Below are 12,828 nucleotides of genomic sequence, written 5' to 3'. Positions count from 1 at the left end.
TTATGAAGTGCTACGTGAAATATAAAGACTCATCACGTGATATATGATCAAATTTTGTACAAGCAGAGTGATATTTCGATTTCGATTAATGTCCTAAGTTTATATTCTACTTAACTTTTCGCGACATTAAAATTATGTAGCGATGAAGTGTCGTTTTAGTCTTACGTCTCAGACAATCTTTCGAGAGTGATTCAGATTTAATAAAATATATTTTTTTATCGCTATGGAATTTTCGTGGACACTTCAACATCAATCTAACGATCAAAATGGACGAAATCATCCGAACGATCATCATGAAGATGCTAACATTATCAATCAAGTTAGCGCTCGCCGATTGCTCAGCGTGGCAGGTAATTAACTTTTATTATGTATCCTGTAATCAGTTTGTAAATCGGTTTATTTTATTATTGATTCTTGAAATTACTTTCTCTCATCCTTTCTAACGTGAAACATGTATTTGGATGGATTTAATTCTATAATAGATGAGAGAAATAGATATTTTATGTAGAATTTTAAGTAGAAGAGTGAAAAAGAAGGATTTTGACAGTACGCATCAACCGCGATTTCCTTAATTCACGTAAAAATTACGTGATACGCTTATTTACGTCTCTTATCCTTGCTTCCATCGTTATCGTTATTTACCGTCATTTTTACGTAATAAGCATAATTGTATTGTATCGAGGCACATGTTATGACGGATATTGATATATTTGTGATCACAAACAGCAATTTAACACCTGTCTACAACTTGTTCGAATCCCCTGCACGAAAATGCTCATGAAAAAGTAGGCTGCACCCTGCCTATCGTTTAGGACTCAGGTGGAACGTCGTCGGATTCGCTCATGACACGGCAGCTGCATCAACCCCACGATTAACGGGAGTAAAATCGACAACTGGGTTTCGATTAACTTCCTTTGTTTAAACGTTTACGATATGATCATAACGATACACACGAGTCGCGCAAGGGTAACATGATATTGCATATGTACGTTAGTGTTACTTTTTATTACCGTGCGGATTACAGCAGCCAGTTATAAACATTGCTACGTTTCATCTATATTCTATTGCGAAGGATGAAAGCCAGCCAATTTTCATAGACGAGTCACCGTCCACGATGCATTTCTATTTATTTTGCCAGAGAAAGTGCTCGTCTACCTATACAGGTCGAAAGTCTACATACGTCTTCTTTATATGTAAACCTTTTTACATCATTCGAGACTTAATTAGAATAAGATGCGATTATTATACGTGGATTGTTTTATCCACGATTGAAGGCTCTTTAACTGAAATCAACATTTCATTGCAGTACATTGCACGACTAGAAAAGATGCGTATAATTACGTTCGGTGAAAGTTACATTCCTTTGTGGTTTATTAATTACAATCAATTCTAATTTACTGTGAATGAAACGAGTATTTATCTTTTCGAGACAATTCCTTGGTACATTTATACAAATCAAAACATATTTTGATAAATACATCTTGTAATATTTTTCTTTTTTTATATAAAATTATTTCTAAAGATTTAAAATGCACAAATCTTTGCATCCCTCATGCGTCTTAAAATTATAAATTTATTAAAAGTTTGTATTTTACATTTAATTTTTTTTCAAATCAGAAAATGTAATAAATATTGGTTACTCTAATTTTCATATATTAATATTGGTTCTCGATAATTTATTTACTGCGTACATATTACATATTTAGTATAATGATATTCAGATTTAAATGGCCAACCATGTTCACAGGGGCGGTGTTTGGTCGATACCTCGATAAAGGGTTGGCTGGCAACGACTCATCCACCCTCGTCACTCCTTCAACTCTTTTCGTAAACGCTAAGCGCCATACATTTTAGACTTCATTTGTTCGATCATTTAAAAATGATAATTTTTATTGCGGTCAATGACAAAAAAAAAGGAACTTTGAAATTATTCTCTCTAAAAAAATTATAAAATTTCAAATTTGAAGCACTTTTCTGAATTATTAAAGATACTATCAAATTAAACCTATTGTTTTTGTTATTTTTATTAATTCTCACAACATTAATATGTCTAATATAATTATATTTGTTTGTTATAGTTGTTTGTTATTTATCAGAAATTAAATCTTTTGATTTATAAAACTCGTTGCCCTATGAGGTCACTGAAAATCTGAATTTATTAGCATTTTTATATATAAACAATATTTGCGTGTATGATTTGTTAAATCATAATAAAAATATATTGATTTAGATAATTAAATCGTTTCGCTAAACATATTTATCATAATATTTTTATTATATACTTCTTTTTTGCTTTACATGATTTTATAAATTTATTTTGTAAATATTACAAAATTGTAATATATTTATTACAATTATTATATACAACATTACGTGATATTTCTAGAATTAGAGAAATATGTCTTTTACACACACACACACACACACACACACACACACACACACACACACACACACACACACACACACACAATATAAAAATAAATCACTACTGTTTTACACTTTCATAACTTTTAAATAAATAAGAATGATTTCTTAATTTCTCTCTTTTCTCTTTTTCTCTAAGATTTGTTATTGAAAAATAATATTGTCCCGCCGAGTGGAAAAACTTTGGGCGATACAATATGACGTTACGTCTCGTTATTCACTTGAAAAGTGTCCTTACTCTCGGCTCCCAACGCTTAAATGTTTATGAATGTTTGACCGGAAGTAACGTATTACAACGCTATGCTTGGAGTCTTAAGCGCTTAAGTATATATGAAGTACATATTGCCCGCGTTTCTACATTTCAAAACAGGATCGGGAGTATCAATGTTAGGCGGACTAACGATCGCTTCATAATTTTTAGACTTTGTCAAGCAATCGGAGGACTTCTTTCGTAGAGTCTCGCGCGATTTCCGTTGTGAGAAAATTGTAAATCATTTTCTCCGATTGTCTCTGAAAAGCAAACATTTCAACGGTATACGTGGAATTTAGGAACTATTGCAAAAAATTCGGCTGTTATTCGTGCCACTCTCTCCCTTCGTCCTCGTTGACGTTTTGTTCATTCAACTGCATCCTCTTCGAATCTCGATCATCCGTGAAATTTGTTCGTGTCCATTCAATAAATCAACTTTCTCCCTCACTGAAAACTATCGGGACGATAACTTACAATGTGTCTTACTTGAAATCTTTTTCCGACGTAGACGCGTCTCTCTCAGACGAACTCTTGCAACTTGTGATGCAACAAATGAAGATGGCAGACGTTCATACGTCGCGTATATATGTTTGAAGTAGACGCAGTAGCAATAATTTTGAATTAGATTAATTACATCTACTTTTACTAGAACTTACTTATAGTAGAATATAGTGAATGTTGAAAGATTGAAATTCTCACATCGGCTATAATTAGAAGTGTTTATAACAAAAATTACTTATTATTATTTTAATGCAAAATTCTTTTGCAGGTCGTGGTGACTTCGTTGGAGGGATAGACAATGAAGCCTTGGATTTTTCGCAGTTGGAGGACTTTATCAATAGTGATAGTGAACAACCTGCAACGTGAGTTTGAAGAACATTAATTTTACATGTTTATATATTATAATTATTATTTATTTCCATATTGTTATTTGTTTCGCGCATTTTGGATTGGCTTAAAAAAATTTTGCGATTAGACAGGAAATTTGATCTCGCACGAAGCGTTTCTGGTGACGGAGCTTAACCACATTTGGAAGCCATGGTTAACGCCTACAATACGCGTGTTCGTGTCACGTAATGATCACAAAGCAATTTGTTGTTTTTCAGAATATGGAACGCCAATTTATCAATTTACATTGATAAATCTTACATTTAATCTTACATTTAATGTCTATTCATTAAAGTTGCCTCAATAAATCTTAAGCGCTTTTTGCTACTTTTTCTTTCCTTAATTTCGATATATTCGATATATTTGATAATAATTCCATGAAATAAAATTATAATAGTAAAATATTTTAAAAATACAATGAGTACGATGAGAAGCGTAAAATTCTCTTGCGACAATGTGACATTTTTGACGTTTATATAGGTTTATATAGGTGCCTTCTCAAATTATGATAATTAACGAATTTAGATAATACGTTTCTGCTCTCCAGCAGCACGAGCACGCGTTTCCTGCGAACGATACGATGTGTCAGGCTAAATTTCTAAATTGCTCCATCTCGACACTATGTATTCCGGCTACTCTGTCGCTACATCACGATGATTATCATAGGATTTCATGGTCACTGTGTTTGGACAATATTTGTATTTTATTAATCTGAAAATTGACCTTCTTGACATGTTATAATATTTTCCTGTTTATTTTTGCAGTAGTGCATATAAAATGTGCAATGTGTAAGAAAAAGATAAAAAGCTTTCCTGTTGCTAATGGAAAAGTACGAAATACGTGAAGTTATTTATACATACAAACGGTGAAAAAATTTTAGACATTTCATCAAGTGAAAGAAAAAAAAACAAACTCTGTGACAAAAACACTTTAGATACAGTTATTGTCGCGTGTGTATTTTTAACAATGTAAAAATTAAACCTGATTAAAAACCTGATCCTGTACCTGATCAATTGAAAAGTAAGAAAGTTTTAAGAATCATAAGAACTAGCATTTCTTTGTAATAAATGTATCATGATAGGTGTATAAACTATTTCATTTCATAAACCACAAATGAAAAGAAAAACGCTACAAAACATTAAAACAAAATGTTTAATGTAAAATTAAAATATATGTATTTAATTACATGACGCTCATCACGTCGGTGGACGTCGATGCAACATGCCGACCTTGATAGATATACTGACACACAAATTTTCTTATTACCTCGAGAATTATTTGTTAAATATTTTTGTTGAATATATTGTGTTCAATATTTTTTAGTATTTAATGATATTAATGATATTAATAAATATAATAGTTGAAATCATAGAAAATTTGAATGCTGTTCTCTATACTCTATATTTTATCAGTATTTACATTTCAAAGAAGTAACATTCGCGCATTTGTTTGATAAGATTCTAGCAGTACGAATGCTTCAATTAATTATTGGAAACACTATTACTATATATACTTACTATAATATTTATAATTGCGAGAAGTAGTGACGCTTTTAAAAATAGGACGTTTTATTTCATTGAATCATGTCATTGTGTAAGTTCAACTTTCAAGGAAACAAGAAGATCTTAAACCCCTTAGTATTTTCCAATAAATTACAACACATCTACAAAAGTGAACTCTCAATCTCTCATTTGGCTTCAGGCACGAAAACATCTTATTCCAGACCTGACAGCACATATTGACGTAATCGCATACACCAGGAAACGCATCCAGCCATTCTTTATACGCACACAATCGTACGTACGCGTGTGTACATACGTATATGCTCAAGCTACAGACAGATATTCACGTAGATAACGACCGCAGAGATGTAATGATATAATGACAGAGGCAGACAGAACGGAATTGATGGAATCACAGCGTGTACACTGCGTTAACCCTGCTAATTCGACTTCCAGCACTCGTCTTCCATTAAAAGGTTCCCGGGATCATCGCGCAGCGACAGAATTAACCGAGAAGAAAAAGAAAAAAAGTTCCTTCCGAACGATACTCGCGTGCTATTTATTCAACAATAAATTCTCATTTGTCAATTTCATGTTTTAAGCTATTAAACACTTTTTTCAATATGTCTTCATTTTAAGTTTTTTTTCTTTTTTATTTTCTATGAATTCTCTATTCATTCTATTTTTTATTCTTGAGATTTATTATTGTTGTTATATTGTTGTCGTTGTTGTCGTCGTCGTTGTTGTTGTTGTTGTTGTTTCTATGTTTTTTTTTTTTTTTTTTTTTTTATTTCTTTCTCTCTCCTTATTATTCTCTTGTGACTTTATGCATATTTCGATGTGTACACGTGTATACATCGTGATCAATACGTAAGAGATATGTTATTTAAAAAAGACATTAGTTAGATAGATAAGCGGAGAAAATTCATAGTAGCGACGCGAAGTGATTTTATACAGAATTGTCGTTTAGAGAAAGAAGATCCGTTATGTGGAAATACATCCGTTCATTTTTTATTCTACTTGCATTAGTTACGAAACAATATAAAGTAACGCGCGAGATATCACGATAAAAAGTATACGCAACAAGAGATAATAAAGACCATAATACTCGATCATAATTTATATTTAAAGAATTTCCAGAAATTTCCATTCAATCGACAATGTAATTACGGCTTACGCAATAAGAAGGAACAGAGATTTTTCTTTTTTTCACGCGGTCGAGAGAGATTACGGATCGTTATCGAACGAACGTTTCTGATTGCCTCTTAATTAAGAATTCGCGGAAAATTCATTAGATTGACGTGTAGATTGTTGCCGCGCGAGTCTTCCTCACTTGGATGGAAACTGCATAACAGTACCGGTACCGTGTGCACAGTTAAGCTCTCGCGAATTCTGCGAGTTGAGAAAATTCAATGCGGGACATAGCTCGCCGAAGCGTGTGAGTCGTCGAAGCATCATTTACCGTGATACCGACCAAATGCCGTGATTCAGACGATAACGATATCTCGAATGTTTTGTAAATAAATTTAACGTGCAGTCGCGGTCTCGCAGCATGCATAGCTCTCGAAAGATCGATAAAAAGGATGCCGATATAGCGCGCCCGATATGTATCTCCAATTCCCGTCAACGTATATATATATATATCTTTTACGTATCTTTTCCCTAAGCGACGACGAATGATACTCTATATTTTAGTAGAGAAGCAAGCGTGAAGAAAGCATTAAAAAAAAAATGGAGACGTCGTCGATGAAAGATCGTATACATTTTACATATTTAGGTATTTCGCGGACACTCTCGCCCACAACGAAAATGGAGGTGGAGCGGTGTCTCACGGTGGCCGGATCGAGGCACCCACGTCGCAACCGGTCGCCCAACAGCAGCCACCACCGCGACTACCTTCGCCGCAGATGACGCAGGCTCATCCAGTCTCGATAGTGTGCGCTTCCGGTACCACGACGGTACCCAACAGCGGCGGCTACAAAGATCCGCAGACGTATGCGCATCCGTAAGTCCGTCAGCTGTGAGGAATAAAGCTGATATCCGCGCGTTTTACGCCAGGGAGAGACGAAAATAATCTCTACGTTTACTTAAAAATTTTAAAAATCTAGTTTTCTATTAATCCTCTGCCTCTGGCATTAGAGAAAATATTAAATGAGGGATTTAATTCAACGAAATTACATTAGTTTCACTTAAGTAACAAAAGTTAAACAACAACAAGATTCTAGATTATTAGGAACATGTATAATAGGAAAATCAGACAGATCTCTCTAGCAGCTAGTTTTGATGATTCGATGAAAATCTAGAACATTGTTTTCCAGACACGCGCTACCGGAAAGCCCACCGGATAGCGGAAGTGAGCCACCGTATTCACCGCCGGGACATAATGACACTCAACACGTACACTCGCCACGTGAGTTTAAATACAATACTTACATAAGAATATTCTGAAAAAGAAAATTATAATCCAAAAGAATTGCATGTAATTGTAGATCAAAAAGCGGCTTTACAAGAGATACTTTTGCATCATCAGAACAATCAATATCCTCCTAATTTGCTACCACCTTCTCCGAGAGCATTACCTGCAACAACGACCGATCCTCTATTGTTAACGCCAGTCCTGACATCCCACCTTACGTCGGGAACATCGAATCTTTCGACACAGCCCCAGATAGGACCGCCTTTAGTGCCGTTATCGCACGAACATAGTCCGGCTGCTATTAATACGTTATATTCCTCTCTGCAATCGGCTTCAAAAAAGAGGAAACTCAGCCAAGATGGTCTTATTCACGTCAAACAGGTATTTTCGCGTTTCATTTGTAATTTCATTCGATTCTTTTTTCCTTCTTTTTTTCCTTCTTTAATTATTATTCGCGATTATTGCTTACTATACTTTACAGGAACCTGAATTGGGTACCGTGGAGCACAGTTGCAGCAGCAGTAGCGCGGTATTGGATAGCGACGAAGTCGCTGATAGCAATTACATCGATGCTAGTTATCAGTGTATTCGGTTCCATCCATTCCAACAGACATCCTGGCACGTTCTTTGCGATCATAATCTCAAAGAATTACCAGTGCCACATTATAGGGTGGATGCCGACAAAGGATTTAATTTTAGTAATTCGGATGATGCATTTGTTTGTCAGAAGAAGAATCATTTTCAGGTAGTGTCTGATAAAAATAATAAAACAAAATATGCTGTGAGCCCAGAAACATATTTTTTTGAATTTAAACTTAAGTGTAGTAACGATGTCAAAATTATATATAAATTTTTCTTATGTTTCGATAATTTTTCTTATATTTGCTATCCTTATGTTTAGATAACATGTCACGCCCAGCTTCAAGGGGAGGCCGTATTTGTTAGGACTGGCGAAGGTTTAAAAAAGATTAGCGGTTTTCAATTACATTTCTATGGAGTTAAAGTGGAATCTCCATCGCAAACAATCAGAGTTGAACAGAGTCAAAGCGACAGAAGCAAGAAACCGTTTCATCCTGTAACGTAAGTTTATACATCGACGCAACGTACAAATCGATAAGTATAATTAAACACAATTGGATTACGCTATAGATGTCCTTACAGAGTCGAATTAGGCGGCGAACGTGTTACGAAAGTGACAGTCGGCCGTTTGCACTTTAGCGAAACTACAAGCAATAATATGCGTAAGAAGGGAAAACCGAATCCGGATCAGAGGTATTTTCACTTGGTCGTCGGATTACACGCTCATACTTCAGACCAAGCCAGTTATCAAGTAGTAGCTCACGCATCGGAACGTATAATTGTCAGAGTACGTAAAAGTAATGGTGGAATGTTATTTCTGGAACCGCTAGATTGATTCTCGTATATTGCATTATAGGCGAGTAATCCAGGACAATTTGAATCAGAAGGCACTGGGGTAGGTGCTGAAGGTGGATGGCAAAGAGGAGCAGCTCCAGACAGCGTCTATCATGCCGGTAGAGTTGGAATTAATACAGATAGACCGGACGAAGCTCTTGTTGTACACGGCAATATGAAAGTACGATATGAAAGCGACTTTCTTATTTATTTATTTATATATATATGTGTATACATATACATACATACATATATATATATATATATATATATATATATATATATATATACATTCAAATCACTAGTTGAAAAATAAAATAAATTAAATATAATGTATTGGATATTGTAATTGTGTGTCAATATATTGTTAAATTCATCACATAGGTAACCGGTCATATCGTTCAACCTAGCGATGTAAGGGCAAAGCAAAGCGTTCAAGAGATAGACACGCGCGAGCAGTTACGAAATGTACAACAACTACGCGTTGTTCGTTATCGATATGCTCCAGAATTCGCGCAACATTCTGGTCTGGATATCAAACAGGAAGATACTGGCGTTATAGCGCAAGAAGTTCAACAAATTCTGCCGGAAGCAGTGCTACCAGCAGGTGATATAGTTCTGCCAAATGGTCAAAGAATTGAAAATTTCTTGGTGGTAAATAAAGAGAGAATATTTATGGAGAATGTTGGTGCCGTTAAGGAATTATGTAAGGTAAGAATTTTTGTCAGTTCCTCACGTAGTGTTATACATGGAATTTTAATATACACTTTTCGTCTAAATACTGATTATTACAGGTGACAGACAATCTAGAAACGAGAATAGATCAATTAGAGAGAATAAATAAACGACTAGCGAAATTGAAAAGGGGTGATAGTCTAAAAAGTTCCATCAGTACAGTATCTAGTATATCAAGCAATAAATATTCATCATCTATCAATAAGTCGCCTTTGCACGGAAAGGCAAAAAGATTCGAAAGAGAGGAAGAACTTCTCTGTAGTAATAAATTTATTCAAATTATCATTGTTATACTTATTCTTATTATGGCATTTTGGTAATTATTCATTTCTCTTTATTTTCATTTTAATCTTTACTTTCTCTATCAAACATCTAACTAATTGACATTACAATTTTCAGTTTAGTTGCAATGGCAACATTATATTTCTTAGAATATCAAAAACGCAGTAGCGTTGAATGGTCTGCCATGGCAAGCAATGGAATGTTGGCTATTGGACCGGCTCATCCACCGACAATGTCTACCACTTCTAATTACGAGCAGCGATATAATTCGTTGTTACATAGCACATTATCCCCTTTATATACGAAACAAGGATCTTACACAAGAGAATTAGATGGAGGATTATCTGTTAAGAGTAACTCCTTTACCACGCCACCTCCGCATACGAAACAACAATTATATTCTCAGGAAATAACGTGGTATCCAATGAGCCATCCGGGTCCCCAACCTAAACATGAAAAAAATAAGTCAGTAAAATATAAAATTTTTTAAATAATGTTATAAAAAAGCATTTTGTTAGATATGTACATGTAGATTTGTTAAAAACCTTATTATAATACCTTCTTATTATATATTTCAGTGAATTTCCGGGAAATTGGCTTAGTAGAAATGGCGCGGGTGCCGTTCCTAGTAATGTAGATGAAAACGATCAAGGCTCAGATGTAGATTCTTTATTTGCTAATAAAGGCCCAATCCCTTTAGGAAGACCTGAAGAATGTCCTGCACATTTTACCGAGCTTGAAAGTCCATGTCAGGTATTTTGAAATTTATTTTACATTTTACTGATCGATATGGATACATAATAAATCTATAATTAAATGAGATATAAATATCATGTTTCAGATATATTGTTGTACAGCTGAAATTCATCAACTGGAAGATCCTCACCCTGATCATCCACCAGAGAAGAAATCTATTTGTAAGTATTTCATAATTGCTTCTTTGAGTTTATTAAAACATGCATATAGATTATATATGCCTTATACAATCTGAATCATTATTGTACAACAAATTTTATTTATCTTTAGCAGATCATTTGGAACAGCCACTAAGTATGCCACATGAAGAGAAACGAAAATTAAGTAAGGGTTTCCAAAATGGTATTAGTCCATCTGATCCTAGCACTCAAACTCTTGTGAAAGAGGTATAGAATTTCTTCGAAATTATTTACATTAGATACTTTATGATAAAATTAAATATATAATTAAGCGTATATGTATCTTATAGACCAATTACAAGTATTTACATAAACGGGCAAGGCGGGAAACTGGTGGTGGAGATTGGGGAGAAGTCGCTAGCAATGCCGCAGGATCATTACCACCAGAGCCTAAACCGCAATTATTTGTAGTAGCAAAGAATTTCAACACCTCTTTGGATCAAAGATATTGCTCCCCATCATCACCAGATACACCCAACAACATCAGTTGCATTGTACCCTTGTCGAAACATATGCCAGACACGCATTTAACGTTACATTTTGTGTAAGTTTAAAATGTGTGCTTTTTATAAATTCACACATCTATAAACATACATATATATTAGATATTTACAATCATGACTTTTCTTTCTTTATAGCGGTATACCATGGTATTGGCAAATTGTGCAGCAGTGTCCCTTTTCACCAAATTCTGGTATGGATGAAACAATCGTATGCGGTTGGAGCTATATTGTGCAGCAACAAACTCAGTATATTGAAAATAATAATCAACCGGGTGATCAGTCCTTTGCTCTTGATGTTGCTCACTATCTTAGGAAGACTTTAAAGTTTCGCATACCTACAATACAACCTCAAGAGGTAATCATATTAATGTAAAGAAGAAATAATATTCTTTATTTAATATTCTTTATATAACTAAATATAAGTAAAATTATATTAGTGCATTAGAAAGGTTTTTAATGCATTTAATATCGAATCGCATAATCTAATTATCGTTTTTTTTTATTACAGAATATTTGTAAAAGTAAGCATGGCGTCGACTATTTGGAATTTACATTGCACTTTTATCGAGACTGTGAAGAACAATGAATCTTCTCTTCTTGTACAGCGCGCTTTATAAGAAGCTTGATAATAAGGTTCTAAACATTTAAATAAAAGTTAGAATTCTCTATTCTATATAAAGCCTTTGTGCCTTTGTAATCTGTCCTCTGCTTTGTAGTTTATAATAATCCTGTCTTTTATATATCATCATGTTGCATTACATAGTATATATTATTTACTAATATAGACATAAAATTATACATAATTATAATTAATATAGCACATATCGTTATTATGCAAAAAATTTTTTTAGATAATGTATGTAAAAATATGCATACATATATTTCATTACCTTATTCATCTCATAAAATGGATAGTAATAACGGCGACATGAATAATTAAATAGCAGTTGATGGGTGCAACATTTACCGTATATTTATCAAGTTATAATATTTTTCTTGTAATATTTTTAGTTTTTAATCCAACGTTGAGGCTTTCTAATATTAATAATTAGATGCAAATATTAACTAAATCATATTACTTCTACAAAATTGTGTAAAAAAAGTGTTTATTATCATGTATTGCAATGCAGTACTAATACTAATGTAAATCACTTTTATATTCATCAGCATGTCACAGCATCTAAACACTTAATAGTTTCTTATGAAACTTATACTCAAGATCTGTTTTATGAGCATATATTTCTACATTTAGCATACATCTTTTACGTAGATATTTTAATTTTTGATATTGATTTACAGATAACTTGTTGTATAAATAATATATTTGACAGTACTAATAACAATATTTTAGACAATTGCAAAGTTGAATAAACTTATCAAAATATTGCGTCATACAAAACCATTAGTGTTTAAATTGTAAATAGTATCTATCTGCTATATAATTAATTTCATTTCACGATTATGTACAAACAACATT

At 33.5% G+C, this 12,828-nt stretch overlaps 2 protein-coding genes across 11 annotated transcripts in view; one reads left to right on the top strand and one right to left on the bottom strand.

Annotated features, from left to right (window-relative positions):
* The first annotated feature begins 208 nt into the window (after positions 1 to 208).
* Positions 209 to 12,828, top strand: part of LOC105423631 (uncharacterized) — a 13,959-nt gene continuing 1,339 nt past the window's right edge. The window contains exons 1-18 of one of the 3 annotated variants that reach the window (XM_011633442.2): positions 209 to 350; positions 3,447 to 3,540; positions 6,845 to 7,072; positions 7,386 to 7,477; positions 7,557 to 7,864; positions 7,965 to 8,228; positions 8,385 to 8,563; positions 8,645 to 8,849; positions 8,919 to 9,077; positions 9,281 to 9,607; positions 9,691 to 9,947; positions 10,031 to 10,378; positions 10,492 to 10,666; positions 10,755 to 10,830; positions 10,940 to 11,055; positions 11,139 to 11,392; positions 11,487 to 11,706; positions 11,860 to 12,828. The exon at positions 11,860 to 12,828 is cut by the window's right edge and continues 1,339 nt beyond it. In XM_011633442.2, the coding sequence (XP_011631744.2) occupies positions 224 to 350; positions 3,447 to 3,540; positions 6,845 to 7,072; positions 7,386 to 7,477; positions 7,557 to 7,864; positions 7,965 to 8,228; positions 8,385 to 8,563; positions 8,645 to 8,849; positions 8,919 to 9,077; positions 9,281 to 9,607; positions 9,691 to 9,947; positions 10,031 to 10,378; positions 10,492 to 10,666; positions 10,755 to 10,830; positions 10,940 to 11,055; positions 11,139 to 11,392; positions 11,487 to 11,706; positions 11,860 to 11,937 (3,507 nt within the window). In that variant the 5' untranslated portion in view covers positions 209 to 223 and the 3' untranslated portion in view covers positions 11,938 to 12,828. Of the gene's footprint in view, positions 351 to 3,446; positions 3,541 to 6,844; positions 7,073 to 7,385; positions 7,478 to 7,556; positions 7,865 to 7,964; positions 8,229 to 8,384; positions 8,564 to 8,632; positions 8,850 to 8,918; positions 9,078 to 9,280; positions 9,608 to 9,690; positions 9,948 to 10,030; positions 10,379 to 10,491; positions 10,667 to 10,754; positions 10,831 to 10,939; positions 11,056 to 11,138; positions 11,393 to 11,486; positions 11,707 to 11,859 lie in introns of all 3 variants that reach the window. The other 2 variants (XM_011633439.3, XM_011633438.3) reach the window with 2 other exon arrangements.
* tweek (transmembrane protein KIAA1109 homolog tweek) overlaps positions 11,487 to 12,828 on the bottom strand; it is a 28,842-nt gene continuing 27,500 nt past the window's right edge. For all 8 annotated transcript variants that reach the window (XM_089074328.1, XM_089074329.1, XM_089074334.1 and 5 more), the window contains one exon: positions 11,487 to 12,828. This exon is cut by the window's right edge and continues 3,476 nt beyond it. The gene's annotated coding sequence lies outside the window, so the exon portion shown is untranslated.

Source organism: Pogonomyrmex barbatus, unplaced genomic scaffold, assembly GCF_055798465.1.
Source record: "Pogonomyrmex barbatus isolate J1 unplaced genomic scaffold, ASM5579846v1 scaffold17, whole genome shotgun sequence".
Taxonomy (NCBI): Eukaryota; Metazoa; Arthropoda; class Insecta; order Hymenoptera; family Formicidae; genus Pogonomyrmex; species Pogonomyrmex barbatus.
This window is presented reverse-complemented; position numbering and strand designations above follow the sequence as displayed.